The 20788-nt window shown below is 46.9% G+C and overlaps 1 protein-coding gene across 4 annotated transcripts in view; it reads left to right on the top strand.

The window, feature by feature from the left end:
* Window positions 1-20788, top strand: part of UBAP2 (ubiquitin associated protein 2) — a 1436418-nt gene that overhangs the window by 323854 nt on the left and 1091776 nt on the right. For all 4 annotated transcript variants that reach the window (XM_086960301.1, XM_086960303.1, XM_086960302.1 and 1 more), the window contains exon 8: window positions 18944-19047. In XM_086960301.1, coding sequence (XP_086816427.1) covers window positions 18944-19047 — 104 coding nt within the window. The remainder of the gene's footprint in view (window positions 1-18943; window positions 19048-20788) is intronic.

Below are 20788 nucleotides of genomic sequence, written 5' to 3' on the forward strand. Positions count from 1 at the left end.
TGTATGTTGCATTGTTGGTAGTAAACTTAAATTGCTGTGTATCCTGGTTATTCAGTAGGTACATCTTCATACCTTCCATGTGCTGTTTAAGAATCAGGACTGTAATAAAAAAGATGGACAAACATACAACATTAAATTAAGCTGTGATTAACATTATTTCTGGGTGCAGTTATGTAACATTTTGTGTATTTGAAAGTGGTAAACAAACATTGTTAGTATTTCTCCTCAAATTTAGTGTGGGTGTCGGTTGTTAGAAGTAAATTTTAGAGAAATAATGATAAAATTAGAACTTTGAGTGGCCTTTTTTAAGCGAAAATCATCAATATTAGATGTTTTATGAAAAGATTTTGATTTATGTACCATCTATACACTAGTTATCACATGTAAAATAGTGCAAAACAGTAAAACGACTAGCCGAGCCCCTGGTTAAGTGTTGCATGATAGTGAGGATATGTGTAAAAACTAGCTCGGGAACCTCTCCTCCCTGACTCTACCCATCGGTTGCACCCTAACCCCATTGTATTCTTTCCTGCTGTTTGGGATTTCAGATCATCTCCCTCCATGATAGGACTAGAATCTCTTCCTCAAGGGACTAGTTAAGATTCACTGGTCTCTCTATTGCGATGTCTCTGTAAGGTTTAAGGGGGCAACTTCTGGCCCAATTTCCAAGGTCCTACAACAGTTTAGCTCCTGTTTCCCCAGTTTTAATAGTGGTGGGGTTGCTATCCTTCCAGGCTCTGGTGATGTCCCTTTTCGCTATAACCAGCCATAGCAGGGCAGTAAGATATCTGTTGGCAACTAGTTCTTCTGTTTCTGTGGAGGAGAAACAAATTGGAGCCCCGAGATTGGTGTACTGCAGTCACTTTCAGGTGATAAATGTAGGCCCAAAGTTAATCTTCTGAAATGGGCAGATTACCAACATACAGAGTCCAATACCTCGTGAAAATACACCAGCAGTAGTGCGTTGGGCCGTATGATCTAGTGCTCAGAGCCAGATTGATCTGTGTGGACTAAAGTGGTGATCTGGGAGCCTAACCTGTTGGCTAGGACTTTTGACCAGACTTTAGCCTCTGTGTTCAACAAAGAAATTCGACGGAAGAATGAACTGTCGTCCAGTAGTTGTCCCCGATTAGGAATTACGACTCATTCAGCTAGGTCAGTGTGAAGTGTGCTTGTTTCTTGGGCCCTCTTGATGATATTCAAAAGGGGGTCCAGCAGTAATCCCTTGTAGATCTGCAATGTTGTTTCAGATAATTATCTGAACGAACTCCACCGGTAGGTCACTGGGTTTGGTCCAAATGGAGCAGCAACAAGGCCTCCCCATCTCATACATGTCAGAACTCCTGATCATGGCGAGAGACAACCAATTTCAAAATTAGTCTCCTGCCTCGAATACTGCATTCAAAAACCCGATTCCTCGGAGTGCTTCAGCTGGGACTGGTCTAATGAGATTCGTAGTATTCACTGCCCGTAACCTGCTCCTGCAGGACAGTGGACACCGTTTGTTGTGCACTCGCTGCCTGCCATAGAGCCCTTTCTCCGCTCCCCTGACAGGTAAGTGGAAAAAAAGTTCGCATTTCTGATATCTGATCCTGCAGCAGCACACTTTCAAGTCCAGCACACTAGACCAGGGTCAGACCTCAATAGAAGTAAATTGGAGAAAAGCAATCTCCCAGTTATTTTTCTAAAATCTCCCACTTTTCTCTTTTAAAATGTAGGCATGTATGCCAGCTCCTCACAGGTGATGTTTTGCCCAGAGAGTCCCGGTCTTGTTCTGTTAGAGGTCACATGGGCAAGTCTTTCTCAAAGTCTTGGAGGGCCTTGTGTTTTCCCTCCAGTGGACAGTTGTAAAGCGACGTGTACTAGGTAGCAAGGCATTGGGCAATAGCCATATTATGTCCATTATATACGCAATAGGTGTGCAATGCACAGTGTTTGGTCCCAGCCAGCTCAGGATCTTGCTGGCCTTGACACTCCACTGATAGATGTGCCTCTGTGTAGTGAGCCAAGCTGTTCTTACCAGACCCAAAAGCAGTTGAGTAAGTACTTTTTGTTGGTGTAAGGAGTCCCTCATGATGGTAAGGGAGCCGGACGCCACATAGGCTGCCTCTAACTCGGCTATATGGGTCTTTAGGTTAGTTACTACTTGTCTGCGCTTTTTGCGCCTTCCCGAGGCATAGCCAATAATATCGCTCAGGACGGTGGCCTCATAGAAAGTCCATGGATCCTCTGCTTATCTCGGTTTGTTTCTATGTATCACGTTACTGTTGTGTAGATGGGACTCTTGGCCTTTGCGTCCTGAAGCCGCCTTGCATTTAGTCGCCAGGCCAACCATGAGTGCCGTGGAACAATATGCTGCCACAATTTCAATGGCAAATGGTCCAGGGGTGGGGGAATCTTATTGTCCGACGCCCGAACCATGTGGTTTTTATAGATGCGCAAAAAGATATAATGTCTATTATGTCCGGACTAGTAGACATTAAATCCTATAAATAAAACAGGCCCTGGGCCCTCTAGGGCTCACACCTAATGAGAAAAGATTGCCGAGAGCCTTTGGAGGCCTCTGATTTGCTAGCAGCCCATGACTGGGCTCTAGCCAGTGATTGGCCTGGGGAGTGAAACATCACTTAGTCTCAGCGACCAGGACTTCGTGGCCGTGGCAAGGCAACACATTCAGGTAAAATAAGCACTGCCATAGTGCCCGCCACAGCACTGCTAGAATGTTCAAAAGGGTTGTATTTTGCTTGCAGAGCGCTCTGAAATTAGATTAGACCTGGTGCGCCTGCTGTGAAGGACCGTGTCTAATGCAGCGTCCTTGTGGCTGCAAGAAGTGCGGGCTCTTATCGCTGCTATTGGAGCAGTGCTGTAAATCATGCCGACTGCGCACATTTCAATTGGTGTGCGGAGCGAATTAAAACTCCCTTTCACACCAGACGTGTGACACAGAATTTCCAGATTGGCCAATTTCCCTCATAATAGGCGATATCTTTCCCATTTGTGTGAGAAAATGCTCAATTGGCCAGTGCCTATTTTTTGGGCTTAATTTCGACCATTGTGCGCATTTTGTTACGCTGCTGTGGCACCTCAGTGTCATTGCTGCAGCTTAACTTTCTTGAGCTGCCAGGCTTGCTAATGTAAAAGGACACTTCCTAATAGATAAAGAGGTTGACTCCAAAGTCCATTGCGGGCCTATGGTGATATGCCTTCGATGGAGGGTCCTGTCCGACTGGAACAGAGGCATGAGCATGGCGCATGTCTTGCACCACATCAGTGCTGGACCCAAAACGCCAGGATTTCAAATTCCTCTGAATGCGGGTGAAAAATAAATTTGTTTTATTTATTTTTATTTTTTTTAAACGTATAAAGTGCGCAAATGCCCAGGGTCGTCTCGGCGCTGCGGACGTGACAGAAAGAAAGAGAATTATTGATTAAACAGCCATATCTAAAAAAGACCTGTTGCAAACAGAGCAGCTAGCAGCGTCTGAGATGATTCCAGGCTGTCGCGTCCGCTTCGAAATATATTTTATAAAGATGGAAATAATGAGTGTTCATGAAATAAATCTATTTTACAAGTTTTGAAGTCTGTCCCCAAGATTGGAGGCAAACTTCATGGATAGTGGTGGACAGGCCTTCAAGGTTAATCCACACTTGCAACTGCTAGGGGCCACCTGCTGGTGCTAAGACACCAGGGCTTTTAAGATCTTGTGGCGCCTTCTAAGGTGTAGCACAGGAATGTGCTACCTCAGGAGAGTGGTCTGGGAAGCCTGGTCATTAAGGCGGAACCTGGTTCACTAGTTCTTCTTCAGCAGCACTGACCGTGGCGCTACATCCTCTCCCCCACTGAACACCATACTGCCCCACTTAAAAAACTTGCACTGCACTGACCTCTCACTACCATTCCTATGTGATTCTTAGAGTTTATCCATTTGTATCTCTTCCTTGAGTGACTTTACAACTTGTACATTTGCAATTTTTTCTATTTGCATATTTATTTCCTGTTTGTATCTTTTATGTATCTTTTATGTAACTCGTGTAATCCTAAATCCTTATGTATCGCAACTGGTTCTTTTGTAAAGCGCTCTGACACCTTCGGGTAATCGTCGCACTATAGAAAATCACATTAAATAAATAAAATCACATTAAATAAATAAAATAAATAAATGGGAAAGTTTCCCATAGAACACAGTCGCCGCCTCAATATAATCAGATAATGATGCTGTAAAGCTCTTTGTGCAGGATTACATCACGACGGTAAAGCGGGGACGCGAGCCTGGATTAGCAGTCACATTTTCAGACTCTACAACCTGAATGTCCCCTCTGCATAGCACATATTTGATTTCTCGTGCAGCTGCCAATTTATTAGTGCTACTTTAGAAATAAATGAACGTGTGCTTGTGTAAGGTAACTGGCGCTCACGTAAAGCGCTCCAATACCTTTGGATCGAGTTTGCGCTATATAAAACTAAAACCAATGCCATTCTTCGATATAAAATGCACTCAATGTCATATGCAACCGTATTCAGTCCATATTAAAATTTTTATTGATGTTGGGGTGAAGGAAAAGTATGTCCTGCATCTTTCATTTAAGGGCCAAGCGCCACTTTACAGTGCATGCGCACTAACTACAGTGCAAATGGCTGTGGGCACATGCCATCTGTTTGGAGCAACCTTTGTATTTCTTGCTTGAGTTTTCTTGGGAGGGTACCTTCCTTGAGAAGCAAGACATTTTTTTCTCCCTCCTTTATTGTGCCCCAAGTGAAACACCCGCATAGGGGTGACACAAGCGACATTTCTGCAAGCCTCAACAACCACCCCCTCCCCCATAACCCCCCCCCCCCCAAAAAAAAAAACTTCCCTTGCCCCAGTATCTCCACAATAACTGCACACAGCAGCAGTAAAGTTGAAACTTGACCTGGCAAGAACAGGCAGTGCAATGGCTCTTGTTCCACTTCAAAAGGTTTAAGCTGTTTTTCCTCACCTACTTATCTGCATCTCAGTGATGTTTTGAACCTCCCCCACTCTGTCAACTGGAGCAGGGAGCGAGGGCTGCTAGTGGGCCCCACTCAGCCTATCAACCTCAAAATAAAGAGCAATTATTAAAAGTGTGTTGTGTAGCACTGTATTAGGTGTCAGTGCTGCTTGTTTGCCCCAAATAACTGAAATGTTTAGAGGGGACCCCAAGTTAGTTTCTAAGGGTAGAGCAGCGAGCAAAGAACTACATGGCGGAGCAGGAACTCACTGTGAGAAGGTGGCCTGATATGCAGTGCTCACTATTCTAGTGAACACTATGTATCAGTCCAGCAACCCTTATTGATGATTGGTTGTAAGTCAACCGTATAGACCAGCTATCCTAGTAGCGTGGATACGAGCAGTCTAAGGCTAAAGACCCGAGAGGGCGTGTTAAGCCAGCTGTTATACCACACATATACCCCTTGAATACCAAGTGAAAGGACACCACACAAGTGTTATGAAAATAAACAAGATATTTATTAAGATTCACAACAGCCCTGTACTCTTTATGAGGACAGGGTACTAAGCACAAAACAAAACTCTGACGAAAATACTTAAGTTAGCACAGTATATACAAATGCCCGAGGGGCACGGAAAACCATATACTCTGAAAGTGGAATGCGAAATTACTAGCAGGTAAGTACAGTACTAATAGGCTTTGGAATCGCTAGATCTTGACTATAGAATCTTCAGATTACTTCTAGGAGACCCAGGGGACTCGGGTGCAGAGTGTGCACTCTCACGCGGGATGCAGGACAAAGTCTATGGTAGCTAGAAATTGCAAAGTTAGTGTTCTCGGGCGAACCCGACCTGGTAGGAGGAAAACGAAAGTGGATTCTGACCCTTGGATAGTGAGGCTATGCTGGGGCACCGAAATGCCGAAGTTACCTAGCCCAGGGGCTGCAGCTGCATAGGACTCAAAGGACGTCGGGAATCTTCGTAGACGGACCAGGAGCCTGGAAGAAAGAAGTTGCTGGCAGGCGACCAGTGAAGAAAGTTTGGTGGATCCAAGCCTGGATCGATGGAAGATGACACCTGAAAGCAGAGGGGACCAAGTTCGAGACTACTAGCCAGTAGTCAGTGGGCACCAGGAGGGCACCGGATGGTAGCCACCTCGACTAGGTGAGTGGGTGACGCTGTGTTCGCAGATCTCGCGGACCAGGAGGCGTTGTCGGCGACCAGGATGGAGGAGCGAGCTGTCCCACGAAGATTGAAGCTGTCTGCGTCGCTGGACCCAGGATTGGGCAACAAAGCCTTGGCAAATTCAAGCCCACGCGGTGGACTCAAAATGGCGTCTGGAGTGGACCAGGAGGGTCCGGGGTGCCTCTCTTGAAGAAGGAAGCAAGGGCCAGCCTGGAGCAACCAGACCAGCAGCAGTGATGTCGTCGGGCGTCATGTAGAAGGCCACAAGCCAGCCGGCTAGTAGCCACACAGCGCGGTGAGCACGCAAAAGCAGAAGGGCCCCACGCAGATCGTGGAGATGCTGGAGGGCTGATCTTCGGTGCTGGAGCTGCTCAGGGTTGGGGCTTCTCGGACCCCAAAGCACTAACCAGTGGAAGACTCGGTGGGCTTGTTACAAAGAAGTCGTGCAGTCTTGGCGATCGTCGGTCCCTCGAGGTCTCGTCGCACTCACGGTTCTCAGCTTTGCTGTAGAGGTGAGTAGAGGTCAGAGGTGCCAGGGAAGCCGGGTCTCGTCGAGCTGGGTCGTCGGATTCGTGAAGAAGGACTTGCAGCAGACCGCAGTGTTCTTAGGATGGTGCCCGCTTGATGCAGGGTGACTACTCCTTAGCCACAAGGGAGAATCTTGAAGAAGAAATCTTGAAGTCCTTTCTTTCGAAGAAAGTCGTGTCTTGATTCCAAAGATGATCTGATCTGAACAGGGGGCCCGCTCCCATCTTTATACTAAAAAAGGGGGCTGACCCGGTGACTAGGTCCTGCCTATGGGTGGGACTAGGAGGGGGGTGGTTACACCCCTCTCCCATGCCGGACTTCCCCAGGCCAGGGGCTGGTGTGCCCCTGGAACTGGTTCTGACTGGCCTATGCGTAGTGAGCACCGGGGTGCCACTCAGCAGTCACCTTCCTGTAAAGCCCTGCCTACCCAGGATACACAAAACCATGTCTGGGACGGTGCTAGCACCGCCCCTGACAGGAAACCCTTTGTCCAGGCTCCCCTCGCTGGAAGGACTCCCAGCTGCAGGGGGTCAGACTCATGTCTGTGGTGGCAGCATCCATTTTGTGGAGCTGAGGCTTCGTTTAACTTTAACCGGGGTTCACAGTTACATACATGTCGTGTCCCTCTAGAAGGGTGGAATGCTAACCCTGTCGCCAGAATTGACAAGGGGTTAGTATTCCAATTCGTATGACACCTTACTCGACATGTTTTGATAAAGCAATACCAAAGATAGCATTTAACCGCGAGGATTATAATGCACTTAAGAGTATATGGTATGCGATATCATGGAACAGCTATTAGGACTTGGTTCCGCAAGCTGCAGACAGGCTCAGCTCATGCCAGAGCACCATCTCACACGATTCCAAGCACTCTGCCTTCAGGATTGTTAAGGCCTGCCATAGGAGTGACTGATAGGAATCTGTGTGTCCATTTTAGGGTTAGATATAGGTATACTATATCTACAGCAAAGGGTGATTACACGACTTTGCCCCAGCTGTCATGCAGCCAGTTGTGTCAAATTTAGGAGGCCAGCCAGGGGTGGCATAATAGGGGTACACCCATGCCCTGAGTTACAGGGTCTGATAGGGTGGCCCAGTACCAATTGGAAATGCACCTAGGGTACATGGAATCCATTTTACAGAGAGAGCAGTAGGCCTGGGGTCCTGATTGGCAGGGCCCCAGGTCGACTATGTCAAAAACCAGCTAAAACACAGGGCAAAAAGTTGGGGGAAACCATAGTCAGGAGGTACCTTCCTACACTCACTGCTACCTGTTTGCAACTTCTCACTCAAGCCAAGACCGGACTTGCTGCCTCGAGGCATTCTCATTGTTTGTTCAGACATCTTTGACTTGTTTGATTAGAAATAATCAGTAAAACTGCTTTATTCATCCGAATAATGTGTCCCCGTCCAGTAGTCAAGTCTTGAAATAGCTCGGACTAGGATATTAGAAACAAGTGAAATGGTGAGGTGGTGAAAAAAGATGAGAAGGGTACCATTTAAGAAGAAAAGAAAATGCTAATTTCACTTGGCAGCAGTACACCAATCTGGTGGTGTGTTCAGTTGGTATGCGCTAGTTTATACACATATGCAGAGCTCTGTCAATGAACACAACTAGATAACTCTGTGCTTGTGTGAAACAGGGGGCCTCCATGAATAGCTCTGCCAATGCACTTCAGTTCTGCCTTATGTGATAAAGGATGGATCTTGCACAACTTTCTAGATACCCAATGCCCAACCAGGCCTAATCTGATACTTCTGTGGTACGGCACAGCTCTATCATGCGTCTCTCCACCTGTACTCAAGCTTTTACAGCAGTGTAGAGTCCATCTTACTTGGCAATAGTCATTTCCATGCTGAAAGTATGTATGTACTCTGCAAATGTGCCTCAATCTAGACCTGACAAATTCATACTAAAACAACCATGGAGCCTCTCACAAGTACTTCCGAAGTTCCATGTAATTCATACCAGTGTGCAGCACCACTGTTACAATACAAACCCAGCTCTACCAATGCTTCTCTACTGTGTCTTAAGTTACCTGATATTTAAATACTTGGCACAACTTAACTCCACCAAATCACTGTACTGTATTAGAAGTCCCTGTAATTATGACAATAGTGAAACCTCAAATAGCTCTGCAAATGCATGCTATATACAATCATAGTCGAGAATGCTTTTGGTCATTGTGTGATCTTGCTGTTTGCAACAGGTGGATATTGTTTGTGATGACTGTCCGTTATTGTGAGGTAATATAAATTTTATGGTCATGTTGTGTTCCCTAGCGAGTACCCCACCGACTCCATGTACGAGTTAAAAGTGCATGTAACTTCCCTCCTGTACCAGCTCTGAAGACGCAAATACATTTGCGTCCAACGTTAACTTGTCCTCTTTCAGACCCACCATGAATGGGTTTGATGGTCCGTTCCTAAGTATGCTATGCCAACGTCTTTTTGAAGTGTACTCCTACGTTTTTCAGCCTGGCTGAAAGTAGGCCCTGAATCTCTGCCATCGAGCCTCTTTTCTGGCTTCTGACTGCGAGGGCCTCTGCCCAAGCAGCCCCCGTACCCGTGAACTCTGACTTACTTCTAGCGCGGCCCTCCGTGCTCAGCTCAGCCTGCTGCCTGCCAAGATTGACTATAACCTTCGAGTTATCTGTTTTCCTCCCCGAAGATACATTCCAGCCTGCTAGCTTCAGTAAACATCCTTCCTCAGCTACAGGGCTAAAGGGCCGACCTGTCTTTATGCAAGTAATTCATAGCCTCTGTTGCCATGCTTCCATGGAAGGCCCCATGCCCCCACGCTTCTCATACAGACACTCAGGCGCTTATACACGCACTCACAGCAAGTATAGAATAGCTTCTGCTCTAGAGACCTTTCTGCCCAGATAGCTTAGTTCCTAAACATCAGATATCAGATATGATAGAAGCACAAGTTGATCTGACATGCCAGACTTCTGTCTCTTTCCGTCAGTGTAAATGTCAAGTCCCCTGCACCCCGTCTATCACACGTCATGCAGCTGCGCGCGCATCCAAGCTTCCGATTTCTGCTGACATTGCAACATTCTGTTAGCACCACCCCTTGGTGCCACCCACTTGCGTCACCTATCAGTGACGTTTCTAGCACACACCCTAGTTCATGCCTAGTTTACGCCTCTTGATGATGTACTAGCACCACGTGTATACTGTTATCTTGTCTTCTCTCAGCTGTTACGCCTCTTACATTGAACATTATGATGTAAATCAAGTATATAAGCTATGTATTGTCAATAAACGACAGCGCGCTCATCTATCCCTTCTGACATCCTGTGTGGTGGTCAGAACATGATATCCTGATTCCTTTATGAGGAATAAAACCCTTAGGAACTCTTACACCACGGACTCTGTTTTCCTTCATTTCGATTGAGTTATTATTGATTAAGTACTTACCTACATAGAAATTAAGAGAGTAAATTAATTATTTACATCAATTGTGATATCTCTTTATTTGTGATATGTCTGCATGCTCTGGGATTGTCTACTAAACTAGATCATAGGTGTGGCTTGTTGGCGACAGATGTTCATTATTAGTGGGGGTCTTTTTTTTTTTAAGCAGCTAAGTACTGGTTGCAATAGTGTAATATTGCTTGTCAAGCTTTTGGTTAGCATTATTATTGCAAAGCATTTAATGGTTTACTGATTTTAATAAAACAAAAATATATTAAATGTTTCTCTGCCAGCCCTTATGTTTGATGTAGGAACGGGAGTAGACGGGACAAGTGGCTTTTACAGGACATGTAGATCTCAGTGGCATTTTGTCCCTTGGACAAGTAGATTATTTTAAAATTTCAGCACCCCTGTGGTCTGAAAGACCATGAGCATGTATAAGGTGTCTTCTAACCTGTGGGGCTCTGAAGTCATTAAATGGAAGTCTAGTCAGGAGTGAACTTTGTTGACTTCAAAGTAAAAAGTATAACCCCGTTCTCGAGGATGCCTCACTCGCCACGTACCTACCAGGCCCATGACCTTGATAAATCAAGTGAGGTGGGACATCTACCGGTCTGCACCTCTTGTTCTGGAGGTTCGGTTCAGTCCCAGTTGGCCACCCCGCTGAGTGTCCCCCAAAAATTCAGGCCTCCAGTCAGCGGTTCTCACTAGGGCCCCCAAATATGTAAAATCTCATTGGTGAGTTTTTAGAGGGGCATATATGCTAGCCAGTGCAATAGGGTGTCTTGGAGAAGGCCTTATATTGATACATAGCGGTTTTGGTTATCTTGCCATATCTTAACCACCACCAAAGGACAACGCCGATGGATCAGTATGACCATTCCCTGTCAATCTCTAACAAAGCCAGCATGGAACACTTGTGTACACGCTATCTGGGTGAGAATAGGGCACCTAGCGTCCACTAGGTGTGTTATTTGCAGAAGGAGCTTATTAGAATATTGGAAGGGTTAAACAATTGGGTTCGAGGCATATGAGCTGCAGATTACACACTGTGCATAGATCGCCACCTAGTGTTGGGCCCTGATATCTGCAGTTTTATTTTGTCCTGAAAAGTCTTTGGAAGTCACGGGATAGGTAACTCCTCCTTTAGACAATAGTGCGCATGGGCATCGGCTCCATCCTTAGATTGTTTTTTTTTCCGCCACCGTACTCTGATGTGTTTCCTGCCCTCCGTGTTGGAACCGATTTTCCTCTCCAGCTTTGACGGTATTGTTTCGAACGAGTTTCCAATAGACGCTACTCTTCAAATCTGAAGTCTTCGATTCCGGTCGTCAACGAAAGCCTTCGAGCCTACCTAGGCCTCATCTTCCAGCTCATGAAGTTTCCCCACACCGATCTCCATGAGGTGTGCAACCTTTACCTCTCACTGGAGCACGAGGCCAGAGACTGTTCTGCTTGTGCCTCTTTCCGCTCCAAGAAGACTAGCCGGGACCGACTAGCTCGAAGAACAATGGCTCGCTCGTCAGCTTTGATCCCAGACGATATCTTCGTAGAGGGCGTCTACGTCCCAGAGCAACAGCAAGAACATGGCATCAACAGTAACTCCAAGGCCGAAGATTCAGACGTCGAGGACATCACTCCGGCACAGAGGGTCGTAAGTAAGAACGTTGACCCCGACTTTTCCTCAACACCTTTTAAAAAGGCGACGGTCACATCCTCGCCCTCTGGCCCGGGTGCACATTGAGCCACTGCATCCCATGCCCCGCTTTCGGGCTCTGCAAAGAAGCCTACTATGCCTTCAGGCGACTCGGGCTCGAGTCAGCCTACCCCCGGTGCCGGCACACACCGGCGCCGAAAAAGAAAGCCTAGTTTTCCTCCACGCCAGCTGCTTCCACATCTAAGCACTCAGCATCGAAGACTAGCACCGGCTCCTCGGCATCAAAAACACACTGAGCTAAGCAAGAAATTGCCACCCGACTCCCAAGCTTCCGAGCTGAGAACCATCAGAGAAGAAAAAGACAAATGTTGCACTGGCTAAAGACACTGCTAGAGAACATGTTTCAAAGCTGAAAGATCCTCACAGCTTACTCCCTGTACTTTCTAATTCCAAAAAAGGACGGATCTCTAAGGCTCATTCAGATGAGTCACCTATCCCGTGACTTCCAAAGACTTTTCAGGACAAAAACTGCAGACATCCATGCCCAACACTAGGTGGCGATCTACGCACAGTGTCTTACTCTGCAGCTCTACATGCCAAGAACAGATGCATACTGGTAAGTAGCATTTTCCTTACTCTCACCATGTCGTGTGTCCTGTGCCGGCCCATTGTCGTTTCCCTAGGTTGGCATAAGTGCCTTGCATACTGTCCTCTGCTTTGTGCACATTACTATACAAATGTATTGTGCTTTGTGCCACACTGTACTTTCACACAGAACCTGCTGTTTTTGCATTCTGTTCTTTCCTGGGATTTAGTCTGAACACGGTAGACTAGGTCGAACAAAAATGTTCCTTGTTCTGGTCAGGCCCTAGACAAAACACACAAATGCAGCTGTTGTTTGGGAACACATACTTTTGTCATATAATAGATAACACACTTGGAGAAGGATCTTTCCAGGGAAGAAATCATGACCGCAGCTGAAATGTAGAACTTTCATTTGAGCATACTAAGGTACGAGGTCTGCTGCCAAAACCTTGAAATCTTCTGATATATAATCATTTTTCTTCTGTATAAGGGGAGGGAGGTTAGGCTATCTTGTCTTATACAAAGACTGCTCCTTTTAGGATTTATGGATTACTTACCATGCTGCCTGTATTTGTGTTAGGCATTTTCTTACCTATTGTGGCACTTATACTGCATATTAGAGCACAATAGTTAAAATAAACATTTTTAAATGTTCTCGTCAGAGCTTATTGTGTACTAGTACATCTGAGAGCAAAAGGGTGTGTCCTGCAACCGTGATTCCTAAGGGGGGTCGGGAGTGTTGTGTTCTGGGGTGTCTAATCACCTGTTCCTCTGAGTGAATGGGAGGGCAAGTGAGACACTATAGCTCGTCTGTAGTGAGCACATGGGTACTCAGGTGGTGGGATGACTTAGTCCCTGCTTCTGTAGTAGGGGATCTCTGTGTATAGTCATAATCTAGTGAATAGTCCCGCCCATGTGCGTGGACCCCGGCAATCAAAAATAATCTCTTAAGTTGTCAAATCATGCAGAAACTGCAAAGACACTTAAGAGAGAATTTAAAGACCAATAATGCAGCCTATATCCACAGGCTACACTGTCCAGTACTTCAACTAAAAATTCCACCAAACAAAACCACACACAACACAGCCTGCCCAGTTTCCTCCATAGAGAAACTTGCTTCTACCAGTAAAAGACTGATAGAGAGGAAGGCATGGACAGACAAGCCCCATGGGCTGCCATTATGTGGCTTAAATAGGATACTGTGCCTTTAAGAGAACTTTCCAGAACTTTCTCCCAGTATCGCAGAATGCACAGCCGGTCCCTCTTACTTCTTTTTTCCGGCTCCTACTAACAGGAACCTGGCATTGAGCTCTCCCTTTTTCAAGGGTTTATATTGGATTTTTGTTCACTTTTTTGATAAAAGCGTTTGCTTGGTGTTTCCCTTCACTCCTGTGTGTTTGTTCAGTCCGTTTAGTGCTCTAAAATGCCTGCTCTTTAAGACAAATGCCCAGCATGTGGAAGGAAGAAGTCCACGACTGATCCACACTACGTCTGCATTATTTGTCTCCCTGAAGCACATGTCCCTGAAGAATGTGACATTTGCCAGAACCTCTCAGCAAGGACCCTGAGGGAAAGGCTGAAGATTAGGCTTCAAGGCCTAGAAGAGAGACGACTGCAGGCTGCAGGTGGGTCTGGGCAGGATGGGAAGGTTCCCTCTGCCTCAGAGGAAGGAAGACCAGCAAACGGTCCCGGTCTCCGTTGGCGTCTATTGCATCGACGTCGTCGAGAGGGATGACAGTGGTGTGTTCCCCACCTCCCCGGGTCTCCGCGTCGAGACGGCGTGAAAATTCGACGTTGAAGAGCCTGGGTAGGCCTCCGTCGAAACCACTATCTATGGCGTCTTCGTCGTCATCGTCGACGTCCGCGTCGAGCTATCGACGTCAAAGGAGAAGCCCTAGGCGTCGGCGCTCGTCGTCGAGGCGATACAGCCCGTCGAGAAGACGGTTGGCGTTGAGGGGATCCTCTGCGTCTAGGACCTCGAGAAAGCGGACGGCGTCAAGGAGAAGTCGACGCTAGTCGTCGAGAATGGAACGGTCGACGTCGCGGAGGTGGCGTTCGGCGTCTAGGAAGGAGAGGTCGACGTCGCGGAGGCGACATTCGACACCGGAAGAGCGAAGCTCTGAGTCGAGGAGGAAGAGATCGGTGTCGAGGAGTTGTTCCTACTCCTCTAAGCGGCGCAGAAGATGTTCTGGCACCAGAAGTCACGCTGAGTCTGGTGGAGGGCGCCGGAGACTGCGATCACCTACTGGAGGGGCTGGTTCGCAGTCCCCTCCTCCGAAGTCACCGGGCTCGGTGTACTCGGTGGTATATACACCACCTCGGCCGAAGACGCCTCCTCCCCCTGTACCTAAGGAGGATCCTCCCGTCAACCCTCCTCTCCCACCACTTCCTCCCTCAGGACAACCACCACCACCGCTCCCGCCGCATGGGCCCGCCCCTCGGCCGGAGATACCTCCTGTTCCTCTGCCAAATTTGGTGTCACTGCCTCCCTTTCCTACACCGCCTAAGGGGACGCCAAAACCTTAACCCCAGGATAGGCCACGGAAGACGCCTCCACGGAAACCTGCGAAGCGCCCACAAACTGGGAGGTCGCGCTCTCGCTCCAGGAGGAGGGAACGGTCACGCAACAGGTCATCCACGCGCCGCCATAGCAGTTCCGTATGCCGTTCCAGAAACGCCTGAAGGGCAGCGGCGGCCAACAGTCTGCACCAGCGACCAAAGGCCCGGCCGGGTCTAGGCCCTGAGCGCTTACTTCCCCCCTGGATCCGTTCCCCACTCCGGTAGGGTAAAGCATTAAAAATTTTCTGGCAGAGTGGAGAAAAATTACTCCGGATAAGTGGGTGCTGAATATTGTTTGTAATGGATAGTCTTCGGTTCACCAGCCCGCCTCCAGCGATTCCACCGGTCAGCTCGCAGTTTCAGCTGCGCGAGCTTCAAGCGGAGGCCGATATCCTGTTAAGGAAAAGGGTGATTGAAGACGTACCTCTGTCTCAGAGAGGAAGAGGTCTGTACTCACGGTTCTTTCTGGTTCGCAAGAAGGACAAGAACGAGTTCAGGCCCATTCTGGATTTGCGACAAGCAAACAAGTGGATTCGCAGAGAGAAGTTTCGCATGCTGTCGTTGCATTAGATTTATTCTCAGTTGCAACAGGGAGACTGGCTATGTGCTATAGACATACAGGATGCGTACTTCCATGTGCCCATTGCATACAAACACAGGAAGTTCCTGCGATTCCAAGTCGGCGCCAATCATTATCAATACATAGTACTCCCATTCGGACTAAAGTCTGCGCCGAGAACGTTCTCGAAGTGCATGGCGGTGGTAGCAGCACACTTGAGAAAGAACAAGGTGTTTGTCTACCCGTAGCTGGACGATTGGTTGATCAAGGCCTCCTCCTTCTCGGAAGCTCGAGCACACTTCCAGAAGACGTGCTTTCTCTTGAACAAGCTGGGGTTGCACATCATGTCCAAGTCTGTCCCGACTCCGATCCAATGCATACAGTACTTGGGAGCCTCCATCAATACGCTGTCAGCAAGCGTGTCTCCTACGGAGGAGCGACGATTATCACTCCTTCAGAAGCCTCAGGCTCTTATGACCACTCCATCTACAACAGTGAGGACGGTGTCTTCTCTACTGGGATCGATGGCCTCTTGTATCTTCCTGACGCCACACGCACGACTGCACATGAGACCGTTGCAGGAGTGCTTGGAGGACCAGTGGGATCAGAGGAGAGGATCTTGGGACGACAAGATACGACTGTCTCTGCATGCTCTTCAGTCGCTGAAGTGGTGGTGTTCAGCGGAGAATCTTCTCAGAGGGGTTCCCTTCCACAAGGACATTCCCACGCAGACTGTCGTGACGGATGCTTCTCTCCACGGTTGGGGGGCGCATTCCGGAGACTTACAGATTCAAGGAACGTGGTCCCCGATGGAGGCCACGTATCACATCAATTTCCTGGAACTCAGAGCTATTCACTTGGCACTGAAGGCCTTTCTGCCGTCCTTTCAGACCAACTCTCTGCTTGTACAGACGGACAATAAGACCACGATGTATTACCTGAACAAGCAGGGGGGTTCGAGATCACGCACCCTGTCACAGGAGGCGCAGGCGATCTGGCACTGGCTTCTGGCCAGAGGACTGACGATAACGGCTACCTATCTGCCAGGTGTGCAGAATGTTCAGGCGGACGCACTGCGCAGACTGCTTCAGGACAACCACGAATGGGTCATAAACGACGAAGTACTAGGAGAAGTCTTCGCAAGGTGGGGGACTCCAGAAGTAGATCTGTTCGCCACCGCCGAAAACAGCAAATGCCGAGACTTCGCCTCCAGGTACTACCAGCAGGGGACGCTGGGGAATGCATTATGGATCAACTGGTCGAACAGCTTTCTGTACGCTTTTCCACCCATTCCCCTGATTCCGGTGGTACTCCTCAAGCTGGCCCGGTCCAGGGCTCGGATGATACTCATTGCCCCGGAATGGCCCAGACAGTGGTGGTTCACGAACGTGCTTCACCGGTCTCTCCTTCCTCCCATATGGCTGCCGTGCAGGCCAGACCTTCTCACGAAGTTCGAGGGGCAGATGTTGCACCCCAACCTCTCATCTTTAAGTTTGGCGGCATGGCTCCTGAGATGGTGCAATATGGCCATTTGAATCTGCCCGAAGATTGTATGGACATACTGAAGGAGTCTAAGAGACCTTCCACTCTGACCTCCTATGCTTACAAGTAGAAGAGGTTCTGTATCTGGTGCAAGTCCAAGAACTATGACCAGACGACGTGCAAGGAAGAGGTCATCCTTCCTTACCTTTTACATTTGGCGCAGTCTGGCCTTAATGTTCATTCCATTAAGGTTCATCTTGCTGCATTGACTGCCTACAGGAAATGCCCTTCACAGACTTCCTTCTTCCAGATCCCTGTGATCAAAGATTTTTTGGAAGGCTTGAAGAAAGTGTTCCCTTCTGTCAGGCTTCCTTCGCCTTCATGGGAATTGAATGTGGTGCTGTCCAGATTGATGAAGGAGCCTTTTGAACCTATTCATAAGGCTTCGTTGCAGCACCTGTCCTGGAAGGCGGCGTTCCTCGTGGCCATTACATCGGCCCACAGGGTGAGTGAAATTCAGGCGTTGTGTTGCCAAGAACCTTATACTGTATTTCATGCTGCTAAGGTTGTTATGCGTACTCACTCTAAATTTCTTCCCAAAGTTATTTCTGATTTTCATGTCAACCAGACCATAACGTTGCCTACGTTTTTTCAGAATCCCTCATCTCCAGCGGTAAGGTCTCTACATTCCCTGGATGTTAGGAGGGTGTTGAAATTTTATCTAGATAAAACCAAAGATATTCGTAGGTCAGGCCAATTATTTGTCAATTATGGATAGGTCAGGACTGGTCTTGCTACCTCTAAACAGTCCATCTCTAGTTGGATTGTGTCCTGCATACAGTTGTTACCAAAAAGCAAATAAGACCTTAGGCAGTAAACCTAAGGCTCATTCCACCAGGGGTAAAGCTGCCACGACAGCTTTACTCCGTAATGTTCCGATTGCAGAGATCTGCAAGGCGGCCACTTGGAAGTCGGTTCATACCTTTGCTAAGCATTACTGATTGTACACTGATGCCAGGGCAGATCCTCAGGTTGGGCAGGCTTCGCTGCAGAATTTGTTCGCACAATAGTGGTGGTCATTTTCTTCTCTCCACCGCCGCTTTGGTGTGGTGATGGGTTTGCCATTCTATTCACTAGATTATGACTATACACAGAGATCCCCTACTACAGAAGGAGTAGTTTCTGTCCTGGAACTCCAGTTCTGTAGTAGGGGTATCTCTGTTATAGTCATAAGCGCCCGCCCTCCTCCCCGGTGGAGAAAGATATTCATGTAAGGAATGCTACAGGTCTGGCGAGCTACGCCTTCAAAAAGAACTGAAAGTAAGAGGGGCCTGCTGTGCATTCTGGGATACTGGGAGAAAGTTCTGGAAAGTTCTCTTAAAGGCATAGTATCCTATTTAAGCCACATAATGGCAGCCTATGGGGCTTGTCTGTCCATACCTTCCTCTCTATCATTCCAGAGTCTTTTACTTGTAGAGGCAAGTTTCTCTATGGACGAAACTGGGCAGGCTGTGTCCTGTGTTGTGTGTGGTTTTGTTTGGTGGAATTTCTAGTTGAAGTACTGGACAGTGTAGCCTGTGGATATAGGCTGCATTATTTGTCAAATGTTCCAATAGCCACGTTGTGATAAATAAAGCATGTTACATGTTAACAAAAAAAGTGAGATGATGAAAGCAGGAGTACATTTACATTGTAATGTTTCCAGAAAGGAGATACATGTCATTTCCAGTCTAAGGACTCTTGGATTTTTTTAACTTACTTTACGTAATTGTGTCAGAGCCATTTAAGTATCATTTTTGAGGAGAAACCAATCTTGTTTTAAAGTAAGAGTAGCTTTATATCATATCTCTTCCAGTCTAATCTGGTAGACATTTTGCTGCTCCTCTAAAAGCACCTTATGTGGCCTTTTCTGCATGCCAGCACCATTTAGTCACTAAAATAACATTTAGTTTTGTTTACTTTAATACTTTGTAATGTTTTGTGTTTCCCAAACTCTAGGACCTTTAATCCTGCAGATTATTCAGAGCCAACAGCCAACGATGGCTATGGGATGAGGCCTGAGGCTTGGGATATTGGCCCAGTTGATGGTGATGATGGAACAGGTGAGAGAACATTTGAGAAAATTTTCACATAACCAAGCAAATCAAATGTTAATATGTAACTAAAGAATGTAAGTAGCATTTGTATTCTATTACTGAGATTCTAAAACTGGAGGGCTTCTCCTTAGTTTCATACAATTGTTAGAGAGGATTCTTCATCTTGGAAATAGACAATAGATATCTATTCACACACTTCGTATTTGGAAGCATCACAAGTGGCCTTGCATCCTTAAAAGAGGTTTCCTACTTTGCCAATGAAAAAGTTTCCGTACTTGATAGAGTGAAGCTGTGGGAGAACCAACAAGGTGTACTGGAATTCCTAAGTGTGTCCTAGACCGGTTACTTCTGGTTTGGATTGTTGGCATGTAAATTGCAGAAATACCTTCATTGTTTTTAACACTGCTGATGATGTACAGATAAAGATGTTATAAAGACCACAGAAAGAGCCATTAATAGCCTTTTCTCTGTGCAGGCAGGGCTAAAGTGGTGTTCTGCCTCTTATGATAGTTGCTGATGGTCATAAATGTAGAATAATCCAGCGGCGTGCGAGGACCCCAGAACACCACTTTTTTATAATCTAAAAACATACTCATTGTCCTGATTTGATTGCTGTCATTTTCTATATTGCAGAGGTAGATTAAATAGGTTCGCCCTTTGCAAAATTGTTGATCTTTTACAAATCCAATGTTGCAGATAACCTTACACCACCTAGTAAACTCTATTAGGAAATCAGATTTAGCATTGAAAAATCCTACATAATAGAAATATTCATGAAGGGAAAAGATGCCTATTTGGTCAAAAGTGAACAAGTTTAAAAATATGTAATGCTCCTTTAAGAAGCAAGCAGGTTCCATCTCCCAGCATGCTCTGTACTGACAGTTGTATCATAGCATCACTTTTTTTCTGGCTCATGCTATGTGGATCTCTAAAACAAATCAGGGATTTTCAGTGTAATGTTTTGATGTGTGTTCCTTAGAATTGTTTAACCTAACTTCATTTAATATCTGAGAAGAGTTTAAAATCTTTTTTTTATATATAAACCTCTTAGAAGGGCTATTCTCCACAGATTTCTTCAATTTTTGTGAAGTGCACCTTTGTTGTGTTCTATCTAGGACTCTAATTCGATATTCCTGATGTATGCCCTTATGTGGTTATAATAAATAGTATCCTTATAAAGGCATAAGAATCATATCCATATTTAGTAATAGCCCATGCAGTCCTCCAAAGCACGGCAAGGCTACTCCCATAGACTCCTAGAAAGTATAACGCGTTCTTTAAACAAACCAAGCCTCCGGCAGCCTGGGAATCCCCCCCCCCTCCCCTGTCCCCCCCCCTCCCTCGCTCTTGTTTTGATTTGCACAAGAACTCCTAGAGTCCAGAAAGAACTGTTAGTTCTTAGTGACGTATTATGCCCAACCTTACGTCAAACCCAGCACCTTTCAGGTATAAATATACCAACGTTGCCTTAAGCAAACACACCCTGGTGTGGAGCAGAGCGGCTATCTACTTATCCGGAGCCCAGCTGATGCGAGAGCCAAAGGAAGTTGCCCCTCCCCTTTGACGTGCTGCAGAAGCTGCCTTTTCTCACGCAGAGAAAATCCAGCTCCGGTGTTCCGGAGTCACCCTCGCGGGTTTCCGGGAGATAGAGTCCTGAGAAGGGAGATACAGGACCTCATTCATTCTAGAACCAAGGTACGGAGCTGATTAAAACCTTAAAGAGAATTCTTGATTCCGATACTTGGCA

Source organism: Lissotriton vulgaris, chromosome 3_1 (genome assembly GCF_964263255.1).
Source record: "Lissotriton vulgaris chromosome 3_1, aLisVul1.2, whole genome shotgun sequence".
In the NCBI taxonomy this organism is placed as follows: Eukaryota; Metazoa; Chordata; class Amphibia; order Caudata; family Salamandridae; genus Lissotriton; species Lissotriton vulgaris.